The sequence below is a fragment of the Podarcis filfolensis genome (genome assembly GCF_964270895.1).
Source record: "Podarcis filfolensis genome assembly, chromosome: Z".
In the NCBI taxonomy this organism is placed as follows: domain Eukaryota; kingdom Metazoa; phylum Chordata; class Lepidosauria; order Squamata; family Lacertidae; genus Podarcis; species Podarcis filfolensis.
Genome location: NC_139617.1, coordinates 17,755,247 through 17,776,371, shown reverse-complemented (window position 1 = coordinate 17,776,371; position 21,125 = coordinate 17,755,247). Strand labels below are relative to the sequence as shown.

General features: G+C 42.7%; 1 protein-coding gene across 2 annotated transcripts; it reads left to right on the top strand.

The window, feature by feature from the left end:
* Window positions 1-6,258: 6,258 nt before the first annotated feature.
* SLC25A14 (solute carrier family 25 member 14) lies at window positions 6,259-18,953 on the top strand. 2 transcript variants are annotated; one of them, XM_083596645.1, is made up of 9 exons: window positions 6,259-6,521; window positions 9,061-9,208; window positions 9,420-9,514; window positions 11,517-11,602; window positions 12,981-13,076; window positions 14,971-15,095; window positions 16,013-16,148; window positions 16,934-17,014; window positions 18,509-18,953. In XM_083596645.1, exons 1-9 carry the CDS (start codon window positions 6,458-6,460, stop codon window positions 18,548-18,550), a joined length of 873 nt encoding a protein of 290 aa, XP_083452771.1. In that variant the 5' UTR covers window positions 6,259-6,457; the 3' UTR covers window positions 18,551-18,953. The 2 variants fall into 2 exon arrangements, with proteins under 2 accessions (XP_083452771.1, XP_083452772.1); XM_083596646.1 differs by lacking the exon at window positions 6,259-6,521 and adding an exon at window positions 7,303-8,145.
* The last annotated feature ends 2,172 nt before the right edge of the window (window positions 18,954-21,125 follow it).

The window sequence follows — 21,125 nt, the reverse complement described above, 5'->3', positions numbered from 1 at the left end:
ACAGACACACACATATACACACAAAATAAATGCATTTGCAAAAACTTACAAATTTGGTTGCATATGAACATATCATTTACAAGAATTAAATAAAACAGTCAAAATATTTAACTTGTACACTGAGTTACGAGTACCATATTTTTCACTCCATAAGCCACAATTTTTTATTCCTAAAAAGTAAGGGGAAATGTCTGTGCGTCTTATGGAGCAAATGCGTGGTCCATGGAGCCGAATTGCCCAGGGGCAAAAAGCAGATAATGCTTTTTTTTTAAAGAAAGCAGGAAGAGGGTGTTGAAACAGAGCCGCTGAGGAGCTAATCAGCAAGCGATCGGGAGGGGAGATAAGGGACTCTAGCGATAAAGGAGGCTGCCTGGGGGGGGGGGTAAAGACAGCGAACTTGCAAGGAGAAGAGACAGGAAGATTAAAGCAATAAGGAGAGTAATTAGAAGAAAAGAAGGAGCAAAATACTGCTCCAGCTAAGTAAAAGACACTAAGAGGGAAGGGGGTGTTGAAACAAAGCCGCTGAGCAGCTGATTGGCAAGGGATCGGGAGGGACATAAGGGACTCTAGAGATAAAGGAGGCTGCCTGGGAGCGGGGAGGTGAAAGCACATGGATCCTCAGGATTTTTGCATTGGGTCACCCTGAATTCACCATCAGATCACATAGCATGTCCATGCTACAGCCTGCACCGAAAAAATCACGCATCCACTGTTTTGTGGGACCACAATGGCGCAAATACGTGGTTACAAAGCACAGATCCACATGGATCGTCCGGATTTTTGCATTGGGTCACCCCAAACTCACTGTCAAATAACATATAATGTCTGTGGCCACAGCATGAACCACAAAAATCATACATCCACTGTTTCGTTCAGAATATTTTTTTTCTTGTTTTCCTCCTCTAAAAACTAGGTGCGTCTTATGGAGCGAAAAATACGGTAATTCCAATTAAATCAGGTATAATAACGTATGATGTTTAGATTGGTGAACATAGGCAAATAATAGTTTATACCCGTAACAATTCAAAAGTATGTTTTAATATCCATTTTTTGCCATTGGTTACATATATCATAATTAGAGAAAGACAGTGGTATCTCGCTTTTCGAACGTTTCCGTTGACAAACATTTCTGTTTTCGAATGCTGTAAACCCGGAAGTAAATGCCTTGGTTTTCGAACATGCCTCGGAAGTCAAACATGTCATGCGGTTTCCGTATTGAGGCTTCCGTATTGAGTTTTTGGTTTTTGAATGTTTTGGAACTCGAACTGTCTTCCAGAATGGATTACGTTCGAAAACCGAGGTACCAATGTAATAGGGAGTGAAGGAAGAGGGATAACATATGTTCACCAGACTGTATTATAGATGTACTTTCCTACCATATGCTTCATTGTGAAATTGTAATAAAATCATACCAAACTGCATAAAAGTTGCCATGTTTCTTTTGTCCTGTCACTTTTAATTTTTGTATGAGTGTTTCTAGCAGTGCTGTCTGCCAGATGATGGTCTATATTTCATAACTGTAAGGATTTCCATGATCTGGCAGTAGCTGTTCTTGCAGCGGTTAACAAATGTGTTATAAGTTCTTATTTCTAATGCATAACATGTCTTGGTTGTATAATTTGAGCCAGCTCTGGGTCATGGGAATTGTTTGTGCTCTGATCAGAGATATTTATGAAAAAACAGCTTTCCAAAAATTTTCATATTTGGGGCAATCCTACCACATATGCTGGCGTGTCCCTATGGTAGCACATCCTCCCCAAGACATGGGAGAGCTGTTTGGTTTTATATATGCTATACATCTGGGAGTTAGGTGCCATCCATGTACTTTCTTGAGAATTCTTTCCCTTGTCATTGCTGATAGGGATTTGGTCCTAAGTTAATTTAACCTTTTCTTCTATGTCTAAATACCAATTTAAAAAAGATAAAGGTAAAGGACCCCTGACAGTTAAGTCCAGTCGCAGACAACTCTGGGGTTGCGGCACTCGTCTCGCTTTACTGGCAGAGGGAGCCGACGTTTGTCCGCAGTTTTTCTGGGTCATGTTGCCAGCATGACAAGCCTCTTCTGACGAAACCAGAGCAGCGCACGGAAGCGCCGTTTACCTTCCCACCGGAGCGGTACCTATTTATCTACTTGCACTTTTTGGCGTGCTTTCAAACTCCTAGGTTGGCAGGAAAATACAAGCTTAGTTCTCACCAATTTCCTAATTTTGCTGAGGGCAAAATTGTACCTCTATAATAGTTATATACATGGATGAAGTTAGACCTTTCATCACCATGTTTTCTCCATCTATTATTTTCTCATATGCTGTTAATTATCCAGTAGCTTCTTTTTTAGCTTGAGTGCGTATTAAAAGGATTGTAACTGATAATCCAGTAGCTATAGAATTGGAACATATCCCAATTGATTTTGTATTTCAGTTGCATACACACAAACCTTGCCCTGGGATAGGACCTTCACCCCTTAAAAGTTGTGAGTGTAAACAGGTTTATGAGCCGGTGTAAGGAACAGAACTTGTTTTTCATAAATGCTATTGCACTTATAGACACACCATCTGCTTTCTGATATTGTCCATTGGACTCCTGTTTGAGTTGACACTAAATCTGCCATATTGCTTAAGTGACTTGCTTCATAATAACTAAGTTTGGGAGTCCCTATCCACCTATGGTGGGATGAAGGGAAAGCATTAAAAAAAAAAAGTATGATCTATCTGATTGGAATTTGAATTCATTAATCCTCCTTTGCCATTATGCAATATGGGCTGATAGGTCCTAGACTGGCCATATTTCCAATACAAAAAGTAATTCTGGCACCAGCATTACTTTAGATACAGCCTGTCAACCAGTAATAGACAGATTCATTTTGTTCCAGTGCCATATGTTTGAATTTATTGTTTTCCAAACTTTGTTATAATTTACCTGGTGTAAAGTTATAGGTGACTGCTATTCCTAAATATCTGAAAGTTTTCCTGGCTATTGGTATCTGTAATGTTTTAGAAAATATTTTTTGGAGCCTGTGGTGTATGGAAAAACACTCCTGTTTTTTTGAACTCTTACTTTAAGTCCAGAAACAGTGGGGAAAGCCTCAAATTCCTCACTTAACACCCTATCAACACTAATGGGATCTGATGTACATGATGTACATAAAATAATACCATCTGCATAAAATCCCAGGATGTATTCCTTTCTGTTAATGGTTACCCCCTTTCCAGCTAAAATTGAGTGTAGACTTCTTGCTAAGTGTTCTAAGATTAATGCAAATAACAGAGGTGATAGCCGACAGACTTGTTTTGTTTTGTGGCCAAGAAGACATTTAGGTAAATCTGTATTATTTATTCTAATAGTGGCAGACGACATAGCAGAAATTTCCCCTAATGGTAGGGTAAATTTAGGGCCAGGATTGTAAAAAAATTATAATCCAAATTAAGAAAAGAAATTGAATGGTAAGATTCTAACTTTGAGGAGTATGGTTTGGAGATTCCTACGTGAAAACAATTGAGAATAGTAGTAATGGGTCCTTTTTGCAAAGATATTTTGCCAACAACATCTGTTTAAAGTATGTACAGTGGTACCTCGGGTTAATAATCCGTTCCGGAGGTCCGTTCTTAACCTGAAACTGTTCTTAACCTGAAGCACCACTTTAGCTAATGGGGCCTCCTGCTGCTGCTGCGCCACCGGAGCACAATTTCTGTTCTCATCCTGATGCAAAGTTCTTAACCTGAAGCACTATTTCTGGATTAGCGGAGTCTGTAACCTGAAGCGTATGTAACCCGAGGTACCACTGTATTTACATTTATACCTGTAGTCGTTTTTTGTAAATAATTATTAATTTTCTCTACCAATTCACACCTTCTATGTTTACTGTTCTTGTTCTGTTAATTAATTGGAACTCCAGCAAGTTTACCTAAGTTCCAGCTCTGGAACCTTCTTAAAACTATTAAAACATTAGGGAAATACAGCTTGAAGCATACTCTATTTGAACAGCAGAGAGTAATGCAGCACCTCTGTGGGTACAGAGTACTGTATACCACAAGCATAAAAAGCAAATATATTTCAAACATTTTAAAGAAATAAATGTGGGAGTATATTGAAATCAACCTTTGTTTTCAAACAACATATGCCTGTCCCCAGGTGCCTTCAAGAATGCATAACCCGTTCCAGTCCGGATGCTTTTGTTTTCTGTGGAGAAGTTTTTTTAAAGTGTCAAAAGGTAAATCCTGAAAGATCTTAACTGGGTTGTTGTCTTAGGTTGGATATTCCTTCCAACTTTCTTAATAGCTTTCCAAATCTCACATTTTTTCTTGAAACAGTGAAAACACATAATAATGTCCCTTGAATAAACTGGACCTGGGACCGGAAACTTTTGCACATTTTGTCCAAATCCAGAAAGTTGCAAGTGTGAATGGATTTGTAAGCCAATGTAAAGAGCAGAGATGTATTTAAAAACAAACAAAAACAGAACATTGCTTTTATAAGGACACCATATATTTCCAAGTTCTTTAAGTTGCCCTGCTAAGCTTGCTTATTGCCAGACATTAGCTCTGTCATGTTGCTGAATTAGCATGCGTTGTCATAGCTGTTTAGATTTGGGAGTCCCCATCCTCCAACAGTTGGGCAAAGGTACAGCAAAGATTTTTTTAATGTGTGGTCTGCCTGTTTGCAATATGAATTTGTTAAGTTTCCTTTGTCATTTGGACATATGGATTGGTGTGATACAAACTGGATAACATTTGAAATAATAATAATAATAATAATAATAATAATAATAATAATAATAATAATAATTTTGGAACAAATAAAAATTTAGTTGCTATCAGCTGGTCCATAAAATTTTATAATATGCCCCATCATTTATTTGTTTAAAATATGCTGGAGCATGGATAAGTCAGTTGGTTTAGAGCATGGTGCAGATAACACAAAGGTTGCAGGTTGAATTCCTGTATAAGACAGATGCTTATTCATGCAGTTCAGGGGGTTGGGCTAGATGATCCTCAGGGTTGCTTCCAAGTCTTCAATTCTCTGATTCTCTTGATTGTTACTCTTATAGTTTACCTTATACATTTAGTGGTACTGGAGTGCCCTCTACTGTTGAAAGAGGACATAAACCATACTGTATCTTTTAAAGGTTTAAGTTAATTCAACTGCTTTTTCAAACTTGTGACATATGTAGATTTATTATAGAAGTAACTGAACTGCAGAATTACAGCAAAACTGTGCAAAGCTTAGACTGGTGAAGGACACTATTGATTATTTGCCAAAATAAGTACAGGTATTAATTACTTTAAATGTGAAGGGGTTAGGAGAGCCAATAAAATGTTCAGAATGGCAACTTATTTGTTCAAAATGGACATACAGTCTTTTTGCAAAAAACACATAAAACAGATTTTTTAAAAAATACAATGATTCATTTATGTTCTGATTAAAATCACCATCAGTTATTAACTCATTTGAGCTCCCCCCCCCTTTTCATTTTGGCCACAGTTGCCCCCAACCCCAGGAAGGGTAATTGGCATCAATAGATGCCAGTGTGATACTGTGTTCCATTAACAATGCCTTTATTGAGACCAAATTGATGTGTTTATTGTCAGATACAGTTGATTGTCTGGAAACGAAGACCAAGGGTGCTAAACCTGATACAGTACCAGTTTCTGATAAAGGTTGTTCTTAAAACAGATTTAGTCAAGGAAAGGCATTCGAGATCTGACATTAAGCGTTTGCAGATCACAGTGATCTCCACAGATGTCTGCCATGCAGGTCTTGCTCTGTTTTGTTCATGCTCTACAAAAATCTTAAGATTTTAAATGTGAAAATGAAAGGAGTCGCTTTGATAAAAACACTGCAAGGCCTAGAAAGACCTTTCTTCTGTTGTGTAGATAGGTGGTTTGTTCCTTCCCAAATATCTGTAGTGATGATGTCCTCCTATACAGTATTTAATATGACCATCATCTTCTCATGCTGGCCAACAGGCAAGAATGAAATCGCAAGAACCTAGTCCTAATCGCTACGCCACACACGGGTGTAACCTTTTCCCACGTGCCAGGCACTCAACCCGCCGTGGCAGCCTCAACCTCTCCTTTGTCTCTCCCGCTCATCCCTCAGGAATCCTGGCCAAGGGAAGGGGGCGGGGCGGGAGGGCGTGACGTCGCGCGCGCTGCATGGGCGGGGCGGGGCCCCCGGTTGCTGCTATGCCATTGGCCGGATTTTACCCCGCCCCTTGGAAAACGCCCGCTTCACTTGTCCAGTCATAAGCTATGGGACGGTCTTGCGCATTTTATATCACGCGGGTAGCGAAAGCCTTACTCCTCCCCCTCCCTCCCGCTTTTTGGCCTTTGCCGGTTGCCGTCGCCGCTCTTTCTCTCTCCTCAGCAGGAGCGCCGCCGTGCGAAAGAAAGAGCCAGGCTGCTCTGGGGAAAAGGAGCGGGGGTGGGGGCGTCCCTGCCGGCTCCCGTCCTCAGCCGCAATGTCGGTCCTGAGCTGGAAGCCGTTCGTCTACGGCGGCCTGGCCTCGCTCGTCGCCGAGTTCGGTGGGTGAGAGGGGAGAGAGGGACCCGGGAGGTGGGTGGGGGGCCCCGGCCTGGGCGCACGCTCTCGCTTAACCCCGCCCCTCCCCGTTACCGGGCAACAGGCCCCGCCCTTTCTGGGGCCTAGTGTCTCCGGACTGCTGTCAGATACCCGTTAGGAGGCTTTGTCCGGCCCTTGAGGGCTTTTCCTTATCTCCATCCCCTCACTGCTAATGGCGCATCCCGTTTTCAGTTCGGTCCATACCACTCTGCCAGAGAAGAAGGGGTGGGGAAGCCTCGGCGGGGTGAGGGGGTTTTAGGACAGGGGAGATCACCTGCTTCGCACCTCCACCTGCCGGCGGAGCTCGCAGGGTGACCTTGGGCCAGTCGTGCGCTGTCAGACTAGCCTACCTCGCAGAGTTGTTGTGAGGCAAAAGTACAGTGGTACCTCGGGTTACGTACGCTTCAGGTTACAGACTCCGCTAACCCAGAAATAGTGCTTCAGGTTAAGAGCTTTGCTTCAGGATGAGAACAGAAATCGTGCTCTGGCGGTGCGGCGGCAGCAGGAGGCCCCATTAGCTAAAGCGGTGCTTCAGGTTAAGAACAGTTTCAGGTTAAGAACAGCCCTCCAGAACGAATTAAGTACGTAACCAGAGGTACCACGGTATCTCTGTTGCTTGAGGGAGAAAATGAGGATCTGAATGTTAATAACGGGTGGTCATTGCAAGGGTGGCTTATTGGAAATGGAAAGAGAAAGGGGAAGATGGGGAACGGACGGACAGTATGATGTAGGGGTTAAAAGTTCTGACTTAGAACTCAAGGAACCGAGGTGCCGGTGAAGCTAAGTGGATGACCTTGGGCCTAGCACTGTCACTTGGCCTAGCCTACCTTGTAGGGCTGTAGTGGGGATGAGAGAACCACATACACAGGTCTAGTGACCCTCAGAAGGAAGGTGGGATATAGAGAGAAGCCCCTATGTTGCAGGGCCTCATTTTTCATACTAGTTCAGGCGAGAAGTTGATTTGACTCCTCAGCACAAAAGCTCTTGGGGTGACTTTGTTCGCTATACGTTCACTCTACCTATGTGTTGTGAGGGTGAAAATGAAAAGCAGGATATTTTATGCCAATCTGCACTCCTCAGAGGAAGAGTGGCAAAAATACATATAAATATATACAACAGTGGATGACTTGAGTCAATGGGTTGTTCCTGACTTTTAAAATATTTTAATTGTAAAAGCAACTAAATGTTCTTCTGGCACATTAAGGAGTAAGTAGATTTATTTGTGACACATGCTTTTGTCAATTGGAGACCGCTTTAGCTGCATGAAATGTTATCACATCTATGTGTGTATGCATACACCATGCATGTACACATTGCTTTGTGTTTCTGTATGATAATTTATAAATTGCCTAGTGTTTTCTAGGTGCTATGCAAAGATTTAAAAGCAAAAAACAGTTCCTGTATGTACACTTAAAGGCTAGCAGACATGTTTCAAAGGGGAAATGATAGGGAAGGAATAGAGAAAAAGCAAATTCAGGTATTAGTTCTTCATAGTTGCATAACTGTTCCATAAACAAATGAAACAGCCACTGAAAGAGAGTTATCAGAGAGGAGGAGCCAAAAGACAGTCACAGCAGAGCTGATGAGGTGGGCCTTCCTGTCTTCTCCCTTGCAAATCAAGTGTATACTGTATCTTACTGACATCCATAAATCACATGTGTGCATATAGACACAGTTTTTAAGGTATCAAACAGCACTTCAGCTCTGGTTCTTGATAAGATGCAATTAAACACTAAATTCATTAATTTATTTACAGTGAATAACAAAACAGATTAATTCCTTATGGCAAAATGTACAGTGGTACCTCGGGGTAAGAACTTAATTTGTTCCGGAGGTCCATTCTTAACCTGAAACTGTTCTTAACCTGAAGACCACTTTAGCTAATAGGGCTTCCCGCTGCCACCGCGCCACCAGAGCACAAGTTCTGTTCTCATCCTGAAGCAAAGTTCTTAACCTGAGGTACTATTTCTGGGTTAGCGGAGTCTGTAACATGAAGTGTCTGTAACCTGAAGTGTATGTAACCCGAGGTACCACTGTATTGGTTTCTGCCTTCTTGAGCTGTTCAGATATGACTCAACAGCGTGCTGTAGCTCAGTTGGCAGTTATTGAACCCTGGAGAATTGTGCCAATCACTGTAGACAATGCTGAGCTAGATGAACGAATGTTTTGACTATGTATAAGGCAGCTTCCTATGTTGCTTCTAATGCCTTAATAAATCGGTTGGTCTTTAAGGGTGCCACAAGACCCTTAGTTGGTTTTGGTGGAGTGTGGGAAGCAGATGGGAGAAATTCTTTTCTGTATGGATGGCTTAGTTCAGTACAGGCAATACTTCTGCTTTGTAGGAAGAAATAAGTCAATGAACTTGATTGCATCCTAGTCAAATATGCAAATTATTACAGAGCGGCTAGTGTTGGCATGGATTTGGGGCAGGGTTGACCAGTCAGCATCCTTCTCAGCCCTCACTGTGGTGTCTGAACTGAAGTCTCTCTCTTTTTCTTATAGGAACGTTTCCTGTGGATCTCACCAAAACACGACTTCAAGTCCAAGGCCAAAGCATTGATGCCCGTTTCCGAGAGATCAAGTATCGGGGCATGTTCCATGCCTTGTTTCGCATCTCCAGGGAAGAAGGCATTCTTGCACTCTACTCTGGGTAAAGCTCTGTCCTTTATGCACAGTAACCACACAATGCTTGAGGCATCTTCCCCATCCTTTAAATTGAGGTTTTAGAACCTGTAGATAGCAAGAGTCAAAACTGTATACTGTAATTGGAATGCTAGGAGAACTCAGCCAAAAACCCCCAAGGAGGAGTGATGCTCCTGCTTTGCTGAGTGGAACTTAACTGTCTTCTTCCCCCACCACAGGATCGCTCCAGCCTTGTTAAGACAAGCATCTTATGGCACAATAAAGATTGGTATATACCAGACTTTGAAGCGACTTTTTGTGGATCGATTAGAAGGTTAGTTTGCCAAGAAAACAGTGTGTGCCTTTTTTTCTTAATCTATAGGGCCATGTATATTGATGATGCCATACTATAAATAATTTATCTGGTTTGGGCTTCCTCTTTTATGTCTCTGGCCTCAAATCCCTAAGGTGGACAAAAGGGCTGCATCAATCCACTGCAAATAGAAGATGGAACTGCACCCAAAGGTGTTCTAGAAAGACTCAACATATTTCAAGTTATAAAGTTTACTCCTCAGGAGTAGCTTTATTTTTTACTTCTGTTCTTTCAAGGGAGAGTGAGCCACATTTCTCTCCCCTTCATTTGCTGTCTTTGACATTTTCTACAGCATCTTTGGCTGCAATTGCTCTTGTTGGTCATAATTCATGTTTTTTTAAAAAAGTTCTCACTTAATGTTTGTTTATCAGTGGCTACTGTATGAGATTGGGCCCTTTGGTGTAGGTATACTAAGTTAAGCATGCAGGGATGATTCTATTACATACATACATAATTTCATTTGTATGCTGTCTTTCCACAGTTCAAGCCATGCTCAAGGTGGCTTACAATACGAAAAAATACAAAACTGCAACATTATGAAAGTAGTAATAAACAAAAAAATAAAACCAGACTGAACACTTTCCACATAAATCACAAGATGTAAAATAAAGATACCCCCTCCCCCCAAAAAAAACCACCCCAAGCAACACCCCAGCCTGAGATCTGTTCAGCAGCTTCAGCTTTTGTAGCTGGAGTCAGTTAGGACCTGGCTGTCCCAGACCAGGTGGAAAAGGCTTGCAAGGCAGGGAGCAGGTCTTTCAGGTCTCACAACAATATAAGCATGTGAAGGGGCTCATGCATACATGGACTAATCCCACCCTCTGGATACGGGCATGCGTGGTTGACATGCACTACTACCACAGCCAATGCACAACTGACATCAGTCTGAAAGGACTTCTATGCATGCATTTATGCACACACATAGATGCACTACAAATAGCACCTGCTATTCCTGGAGTCTGGCAAAACTGGAGTGATACTTGAGTGTTGGGGGAAGAGATGCTTTTTACTGGAGGTAGGTGAGGTATTGTAGCCAGTCATGCTGTGATTTTAATTCAAACAACTGGCTGTTACTTAGCTTCATCTTGGTCCGTTTTCTGGCTGCCTCTCTAGTATTTCCTGCAATTCAGAATCAAGTTCCTGGGCAGCACTGTCCTCTTGCTTTCCTTTTGGAAACTTGGAGCTTGGTACTGTTGTTGTTGTGGACTCTGATTAAGCTGGTAGTCCTGCCACCCCTGGGCTCCTGATGGAGAAACCATAGCATAGCTTGAGTTCCTCTAGTACTAGCAACTGTAGAATGTAACATAACTTACTAGAATCCAGCAACATGCCTCCTTGTCTCTTGGCTGCCCAACACAGTTTTCTCTGTCTATGCCTGCCACGTGTGGTGTGTCATGGTCTCTCTGCTTCTGGGTACTATGTCCTAAATATTTGTTTCCCTTCAGGCCCCACGCAGCTGTTGACCCGGTCTCCTTTGGAGAGCGCTGCGGTCAGTACCACTGCCCTTCCCAGCATTAACTCTGCTCTAACTCTTGGCTTTTACTTTCTGAACTAATGACCTAATCTCCTTGGCTGGGGTTTTTTTGGTCTTGGGGATGGCTCTTCTAGGTTTTGGTAGAATCCTCCCCACCCCCACCATCAAAATTCTTTGAACATTGCCCCTATGGGATTGGATGACATTTCTTTAGACAGATAACTGTCCCAAAGAGCAAGTTAACTGGTAGTGTGCCCCTGTGCTCTCATTGGTCAAGCTGCAGAAGTACTTTCATTAAAAACCAGAAGTGTCACAAGGCTGTTTTTGGTGCCATAGGCCCAGAAGAAAAAAAGCTGGAACTCTTGGTCTTTATGTAGCATTTCATCTTTGTTGTCTTTGTTTTTCTTCCTAAAATACTCTCTTGCTCTCCCTCCTTTGGGGTCTATTCTTGGGTTATAACTCCATCTCCAAACTCATTCCTGTTTGCAGATGAAACATTACTACTAAATGTTATATGTGGAGTTGTGTCAGGGGTGATCTCCTCTGCGCTGGCAAATCCAACAGATGTACTGAAGGTAAGAGGGACCTGCCTTTGTGTATATACTTGCTGCTTCCATATGTTATCTCCTTTGGTCCTTAGCCTGTGGAGATGCTGTTATTTTGCTTCTACAATCCATAGCACTGCCATAGCTGCTACTCCATGTTTGCCATACTTTTTGACCACACACACAGCAACAAAGGGAAGAGACCGAATACAGTTTCACATTAGTGTAACACTTTTAAGTTAGACACGTGAAGACCAGTAGCCCTCAGCCTCTTCTGATGAGCCTTTAACTACAGCCTGCTATCTTGTTCTAAAAATATTAATGAATTTTTGTATTTGTTTAAAATGATGATGGATCCATGCATATTTGGTTTTAATTTGTTTGAGGATTTTTCAATATGTTTTGTCATTTTTAATTGTATACTGCTTGGAGTATTTCTGATCAAGCAGTTTGCAGTCATACCTCAGGTTACAGACTCTTTGGGTTGTGCGATTTCGGGTTGCGCACCGCACTGAGCCCAGTAGTACCAGAACGGGTTACTTCCAGGTTTCGGCACATGAGCAGAAGTGCTAAATCACACTTTGCGCATGCACAGAAACGCCGAATTGCAACTGACGAGGCGCTGCGGGTTGCGAACGTGCTTCCCGCATGGATCACGTTCGCAACCCGAGCATCCACTGTATATACTTTAAATACAGTAAGCCCACAATTTATGCAGTGGCTACATTCCAGGGATCACCCCTAAAGCCAAAATCACTTATAGTCAAAAGTAATTTGGTTCAGTGGGTGGCCAGGATTGCCAAAGTAAATTTCCCCAGAACACCCCCCTTTTCACCCCTTTTTAATTCTTAAAATATTACTTTGCACATAAAGCTGAATGTGGACAAATTAAATGTGCATAAGTTGCAGGCTTATTGTAAGACTCATTTTAACCCCCTGCAAGCTATATTTGGCTGTCTTCCTGCTTCTTTCTCTCTTGGGTAACCAGAAGCAAAGGAGGACAGCAGTGGTACTTGTGCAGAAGAGGTAATTTAAGCAGGTGCTGCTGATATTTGAGGGATGAGAACACCCACAGAATGGTTTAACAGTAGAGGAGGATTGCCTTCCTTGCATCTGGTCACATTTTCTCTCTCAAACATCTTTTTCAACCTTAAGCACACATACACAAAAAGTTTGTGGTGATAATACCATATTAGTTTACAGCATGACCCACCCATAGGCCCTGGCTCACTAGTTCAAAACCAGCCATATACAACAAATGGTTTTGATACCGTGCTAGACAACTGCTTCATGCTTAGATTCTTGGGTTTACAAGCAGTTTACTTTGGATAGCAGCTCATTCATTACTTTATTGGGAATGTTGATTCATTTCTCTAACTGGGAAGTCTCGCTCATCCGTCTCTTTTAGATCCGAATGCAGGCTCAGGGCAGTCTGTTCCAAGGAGGAATGATTGGAAGCTTCATAGACATCTACCAGCAGGAAGGCACGCGGGGGCTATGGAGAGTAAGTGCTTCTTTTGTACTCTTTCTTTCTTTCTTACCCTCCTTCCCCACCGTCTACTTCTCCTTGTAGTGCTAGCATCCCATCCATCTATCATTTGCTTTTTAAAAAATTCTTCAGAAAACAAACTTTTTTGTAGTGAGACTTATCAAGTCTTATCAAGTCTTATTTTGTAGTGAGACTTATCAAGGATAATATGAATTTCTGCATTTTGGTTTCCTAACATGTAAAATCCACGTTGTTTTGGTATAGTGAGTGAGTGTGCTGCAGATTGAATCGGCTAATATTCCTAGTTTGCCTTAGTACCAGCATGTATTCCTTAAGTACAGTGCTCAAATTACTGGGGCGTGTGTTCAGAGGTGACCTTGCCCAGTACCTTTTCAGATGTCCCCATTGTCTACTATTTAGAGAGATTATTGAGGGAAGCCTGATTTTGCTACAATTAAAGAGGGGTCAGGGGGTAAGTTGCTCCCCAACTCTTCTGCCATAGTTTGAGAAGTGACCAAGGTTCTTCCTGTGGTTGTCTTAAGGCATGGGTCAGGAAACTAAGGCCCGGGGGCTGGATCCGGCCCGCAGATGGTCTGGGAATCACCTTGGGGATTCTGATCGTTCAGGCTGTGCCATTCTCCCCCCCCCCCCCACACACACTGTGGCAGCAGCACCTCTTCCCTCCCTCCCTCCTGGCTTTTTCCCGCCCTGCCTAGAGGAGGAAGGGGGCTGGGCTTTGTTGAGCCACAGTTGGGTGCGGGCCATTTTAAGCAGCCCCCCCCCCGAGCCAGCCCTTCCATGCCGCTCATTGTCCCTCCGCCACCAGCCCCTGCCGCTCGCAAGGCACAGATAAGCAGCCACCAGGGCTCGTCCAGTGCTGTGGAGAAGGGAGGGGAGAGTCGGTGAGGGGGGATTTCCCACCCCCCCAAATATAGTCCGGCCCCTCACAAGGTCTGAGGGACGGTGGACCAGCCCCCTGCGGAAAAAGTTTGCTTACCCCTGTCTTAAGGCTATCTTTGTTCTGGATGCCACCTTAGCATGAGAGAACATGGAATGTGATAACATGTTTTTGCGCTGGATAAATGCTTTCTGCTCCATAACAAATAGTATTTATATCGCCATTCATCCAAGTTCTCAAGGTGGTCCACAAGGTTAAGAATAAATTTAAAATACATACAACAAAGAAGTGCAACAACAAAACCACCCAGAGTGGCTGGGGAAGCCCAGCCAGATGGGTGGGGCATAAATAATAAATTATTATAAAACTGTATGCATGTCTAGCAAAGTGCTGGAATGAAACAATAATGAACTTGACTTATTCCTTGCTTTTGCCTTCCCCTTCTTTAGCTATTGGACCTGCTTGGGGGGGAAATTCTCTGCAGAATCTTAATTTATCCAGTTCATGAGGTGGATTCAGTAGCTTGCTTGTCTTTTCTGAGGGTGGGGGGGAGGCAGCAACTGGGATCATGGTTGCAAACCCCTTGGGTTTGTAGAGTTAAACCAGTTTAATATAGCCACAAAGTGGGATCCAATACTGCCTTCTTCCCTAATTCAATTCCCCAGCTCTGACTTAAGCAAGCAAATACCAAGATGCAACTTCTTGGAAGGAGGGGGACTACAAGGCAAGAACATTAAGTAATATAAAGAAATCAGTGTGCTGTATTCTAGTCAAATTTTGTTTTCTATTGCAGAGTTAAGGATAGTACAGGAATCTATCTTTTCTAAGGATAGCAAACGTTATTATGCCCAGGATACTTTGGTAGTCCTTAATAGCCAATGAGCCTTCCTTTTCCAAAAGATTATGCAGGCTGCAAACGTCAAGGTATTTGGGAGTGGAGATGCATGGGAGTTACTAGATTGAGGGTCTCTGGTGGCAGCACTATTAACTTTCAGTCTTTTTATTTGGCAGGGTGTTGTCCCTACTGCTCAGAGAGCTGCCATAGTGGTGGGAGTCGAATTGCCAGTCTATGACATCACCAAGAAGCACTTGATCCTTTCAGGACTTGTGGGGGACACAATCCTTGCCCACTTCATGTAATTATTGACCAGTTTTGCATGTATAAAATGAATGTAAACATAGTGCTGTGTTGGGCAGATCACCTCTACCCACCGTCAGATCAATTTTCTGATGAGCAGAGGTGATGATAACTCCTTATCCGAGGCTGGTCTGCATGAATCAGCTGAGGATGTGAGCTCTGGTGTGAGAGGATGAGCGGGGAGCAGTATTGTGTGGGTACGTCTATTTTTGGTCACACCTGTTGATGGCATGCAGCTCCTGGAAGATTTGTCAAAGGTGAATGTGGCCCATGGACTTTACACTTCTGTGCTGAAGTTTCTCATTTCCACTGCCTGAGGAGTAGGTGTTTTTTTAATGTTTGTGTCATGGAAGTATCAATCTAACATAAACACAAATAAATTAAGAAAAAACAGTTACTAAATCATCTGTAGGCACCTTACATTCAATTCTGGCAGGCACCTCCTCTTTCCCCCTTCTTACTCTCAGCACTGAGACTTGCCACTTTTCAGAAGAGGAAGGGGAAGTAAAAAGAGAAAATGCCCCTTCGCTCACTTCATGCTGGAAATGAGAGGCAAGCCCTGCCCTTCTCTTGAGTCCTCAGGCGCATACAGAGATCTGTGGAACAGAAAGGGCCTCATCTTTAACTTCTTTCCAGATTCTGGTCAGGAGCAGTCAGGACAGATCTGCAGTGCTTCGAACTTTTACCAAAGCCAGTGCCAACTAATCCTGGCCCTACTTTGAGTTGTCTGTGTATACCGGAAGATTTAGGGGAGAGGGGCTGGTGATAACCAGAAAAAATGGTTCCTGTGCACATCACCTCCATTACGTCAGTCTTGTTTCTAGAAGCAGTATATTAAGAATGGGAGGAATCCGCAACCCCGAATTGTTCCCCCTGGAGTGCAAAAAGTAACCTCGTGTATTCTTCTCTATTTAGTTCCAGTTTTACATGTGGGCTGGCTGGTGCCGTTGCTTCAAATCCAGTGGATGTGGTGCGGACACGTATGATGAATCAAAGGGCCATTGTGGGGACCGTTGACCTCTACAGGGGTACACTGGATGGTCTGGTAAAGGTAAGGTTTGTAACGAAGTCACTTTTGGGTCTTGAAATGTCAGGGACAAAATGGAAGATGGGTTAAAATCCTAAAAGTCCTTTGAAGTTGCTCATACAACATTAAAATAATTCAGTGATGTGTATATGGCACGTGAGGTTTCTCCAAAAGCTAATTAAGATCCTAGTGTTATGCCATTCGTTCACAGTTTGTAGAAGCAAACAGTATAAAGCAGCCTCTTTAAATTAGCCCCTTTCTTCTTTACTACTTTTTAAAAATTAAATAAATAAATACAAACTGATCAGTGATTTGGTGTGTATATAGGGATTGCACTTTTTCCAAGACAAGGATAGATGACAAATCTACTGGGAACTTCTTGTGCCTTCTAAATGAAGGAAACTTGCACACAAACACATGTCTGTGTATTCCTGGTAATTCTTGTGCCTGCCTCCAAAGCTAGTCATTGGGACTTTGCCTGCAGTTAAAACATTAGAAAGAGCAAAGGCATATAATGAGCAGCTGGAGGAGATAGCGGGTACCTGTGGCCCTCCAGATGTTGCTGGGCTACAAAGTCCCATTATCCCTGACCCATTGGACATTCTGCCTGGGAATGATGAGAGCTGGACTTCAACAACACTTGGAGAGCTACAGGTTCCCCTCCTCTGAACTAGAGGTTTTCTAGAGACTGAATATCACCCTGTAACAGAAAGTTAATTGCTTTCTGTTCTGCCATATAGCTGCAGGCCTTTGAGAGAACTGGTAGGTTGATCACAGTGGGTCCTGAAAATTTTCTGTCTCCTTCCCAGACATGGAAAAGTGAGGGCTTCTTCGCGCTTTACAAAGGATTCTGGCCAAATTGGTTGCGGCTTGGCCCCTGGAACATCATTGTATCCTTTAATGTGTGTGACCTTGGTGGGAAAGGAAAGTCGGAGAGAGTTCTCAAAGCAATTATCCCATAGTATTCTTTCTGGAGTTAGATATTAGATCATAGCTAGACAGATCTTACAACAATCCAGCAATGATGTATTCTCATTTCACTTTCAACTGCAACTAAATTAAACTGTTGTTTAAAGGTGAATGCCCAGTGTGCTGATGCAGGCTGCTAAAATTGCAAGGGCTTCACTTTGCTCCTTGTTTGTTGCTGCTAGGGACCAAGCCATGGTCTGGTTTAGTTTTGGTTCTGAACCTGGGCTTGTGGGTTTACTGCTCTCTAAACAAACCATAAGTGGTAAGCCAATAACAGACTTTGGTTACAGTTTGTAGTATACTTGTGGAGAGAATTAAACCACTAACCTACGTTAAGATGTAATCCTAAGCCACACTACAGCTTAGTTTCCAGCAGGAATAAGGGAAGAGACAAGCTCCTGTGATTTCATCACTGTGTGCTTGCTTTTAAACTGTACTTTAGTTTAAAGTGGTATGCGAACCAGGCCACTGTACATTATGGGAACTGTGAGACTCTTGGAGCTGAAAGGACCTTGTTTTTCATTTTAAAACAAACAAACTGGTCCTCTGTGTAGTCTTTGTGTGCTGTGCATTTTTAGCCAAATTGATATTTTCTCAGGGGTGGGGAGTTGGGGCCCTTTTCAGTTTTTATTTTATTTATCTAGGGTGTACTAAACAGTGGTGATACAATTACACTGAGTGGGCAAGGTAAAGGCTGCAGAACAGTGGTCAAAGGGGCCATAGGTACCACATAGCACAGCTTAGTAGTGGCAGAGCTCATACTTTGCATGCAGAGGATTCCAGTTCAATCCGGGCAGCTCCCATTTAAAAAAGGACCTCTAGTAGTCAGATACGGGAAAGATCTCTGCTTTCAGAATAGTGGTATTTCTTGGTATAAGGGAGCTTCATATGTTAACTGTGTATTTGGACTATATGTATAGCCCAGATTTCTCACTAGCCTGAAATGGGGGCGGGGGATGATGAAGCAGTACTCTAGCTGTCTAGCATGACCAACACAGGTGGAAAATAGGCTTTGTGGTTCTCAAGTTGCAGAAACAATGAGGGAAGTCCTAGGAATATTTGTTAGCTGGGTGATTATTTTTCTTTCTCCTGCTTTTTGACCAAATAGTAACAGTCTCTAGGCTTCTGCAGTTCTGACTGTGGAGCTGTCTCATTACTTGGGTGAGAAAGTGGATTCTCTGATATATCACGAGTGAATAGTTGCAGATGGTTATCCAAAGCAGGTGTTGGTTGAGAGTCTTCTTGTCCCAGCAGCTCCAGGTCGAAAGCACTTATGACTGGACTGCCCTTCTGTTTCATGGTTTGAAATAGAAACCTATAAAGTGGATGCTTAGCTGCGATGAGACTTGGGACAGGGAGCAGGGTATGGAATGAAAAGCCAATTCCTTGAGGGCATTTCTTTAACTTGTTGACAGTTTTTTATCACCTACGAGCAGCTGAAGAGGCTCCCTTTCTAGGGGCCAGATCGGATTGGTGATTCAGCTGCCCTTCTTGCTCACCTGTTCCTGCATCTTCATGTCTTTTTGCCTATGCGGACTGAGGCCTACCATCCCCACTCCTGAATGCTCAGGCCTCGGGAGCATAGCTTGGATGAGAAGGGGGATGTTGGGGCCAGTGATATTCAGTGCTTTCCCATAAAGGGAAAGTTGGAGAGCAAGGGGGAGAGAATGCATAGGGCTGAGTCTGTATCTTCTGTGAAGAGCTGTGTGAGTTTGAGGTCTTTCAGAGTGCAGCTTATTGCAATGTGGATTTTGCAGTAAGCTGTGCCTTCCCCTTAACTTGTGCAAGGGGGAAATTCAAAGGAGCTGCTGCATTCCCTTCCATTGTCATGTTACCTTAATAAACTATTTATTGGAGCTATGTATGTGTTTTGTGTTTTTCAGTATTGTAAGTTTGGTGCTGGAGGAGGCAGCCTGTGAACAAGAACAGCTGCTCTCTTAGTAGACAAAAAACTAAAAAGTTGTACATCCAACTGCCCTGTTCACCAGCCCCCAAGGTAGCATTGTCACAGAATGTCTGAATTCACCAACTCCTAATGCTGCACTGCTGTGATGACGCAGAATGTTGGGGAACATTCTAATTATTGTGAAGAAAGGATCAGTTTTTGATTCTATAAATTGCTTAATGTTCAAATTTAATGCTGCTGCCCTCAGGAAATTGGAAAGTCACTTTGATTTGGATGATGATTCATGCTTGCCTATTGATGGAGGAAGCCTAAAGAACTGAGGAGAACAGAGTAAAGATGATCAGAATGTCCTGATGCATGGATGTATATTGCTATTAAATATGTTTTCTTTCACTAGCGTCCTTGAGTTTGTTAAAAGAGGCAAACCTCTTGATCTGTACTTTGTTAACCCTCTAAGGGGGCAAATTGACCTCCCAGGAATGATTCATCAAGGTAGTTCCTATGCGTAGAGCTATTGAAGATGAAAAATGATTAAGGAGTCTGTTGCGTACAGATGGCAAACAAATGGTAGTACCGGGCAAATAAATTGCTTTTCAAGGATGTGGACATCTGAGCCCCATCTGAGATGGGGAAATTCAATTAGATTTTAGAAAAACAGGTACATTGCAGGGAAGGGAGGGAATAAAAATAGCCTTGTAATGCAGGTTTCTTCTATACATTTTGATTTTATAGCTTGTTAGCCTGGGCCATGAATAAAGTTAGAAATTGGGGACGTGGAGTTAAACCCCGCCCCCCATGTGCATTATCCAGTTCTCTTGTCTCTGGAGAGTGTGCTATATTGATGTTACTGTCTGTATAATATCCCCAGTAAAGTGGCTGCATGAAGGTAGCAGGTAGTCGTGCTCTGTCTTGATCCATATTAGCTGTTTTGTAGTATTAGCATTGGAAAGTCAACCAGCTTCATGTTCCTTCCCCTTCATTAGTCAGATGGAGTTACATCCTGACTTCTGTGCACCAGTTTTTTCTGGGCAGTATTCAGGATGACACCTGTGAACTGTGTGTCACAGATGGCACCTTTGCTGCATTTGCCGTGCTCCATCATAATAGCAAATATTTATTTTTTCAGGGTTTCTTCAGTGTCATTCACTTAATTCGTGTGCTTGGGGGGTTTTTTGTGTGTGTTTTTTAAGTGCAAACACAAGACATGATAAAACAGAGCATAAAGGAAATGCCTTGCAGCTTCTATGTTTGCTTACGTTACTCTAATTTTTAATATTTATTAAGCACCAACAAGGTTTTGATAAGGATGGAGCCAGCTTGCTCACTAGAGTAAAGTGGTTTGAGCATATAACACCACTCCTGGCTTGACTGCACTGGCTGCCCATTAGTGTCCAGGCCCAATTCAAAGTGCTGGTAAATAAGGCAGAAAAACAAACTTATCAAACAAAAGAATGCAAACTCAGTGATTCAAAATACCGTAAATGGCTGCTAAGCACCAACCTTGTGCCAGCTGCCATACTCTCTCTGGGATGTGGCTTCTTCACCCAGCACAGCAGTGCACACAGCAAGCAAGATCTATAGTTCTCAGCTTATAATTCTTCACCCTCAAAGAAATAAGTCAATCACTTCTATGTTTTGTTTTGTTTTTTAAGGAGCTGAGGATGATGCACTAAGTCTGTCCTATAGCAACCCTGGGAGGTATGTTGGACTGAGAGACTAGGGCCAAAGTCATCCACGGAGCTGTAAGCCAGAGTAGAAATCGACCAGGATCTCCCCCAGCCTCCTATAATACACTGCAAAATTGACCAAGGCCTATGCCTATATAGCTTGTATGCAGATAAGTTCTGTTCAGATTTTAGTACTGACATGCAGAGGAAGATGTATGGGATTAGTGTGTGAGATCCTTGTTCTACATGCTTCCCTCATGTGTTTTGTATTTTGTATGAACGGGCTTAACCTGCATCTCTGTTTCCCTTGATAGGAAAGGCAAGGGACTTCTTGGTTCCTTTTTTTTTTTAGTAGCCTACACTCACCTGTTTTTCACAAGGTTCCAGCTATGGCAACCCAAGCAATCAACAGATTATCAGTGTAAAAGCACGTTCCACATCATCAAATGTGATTCTTCA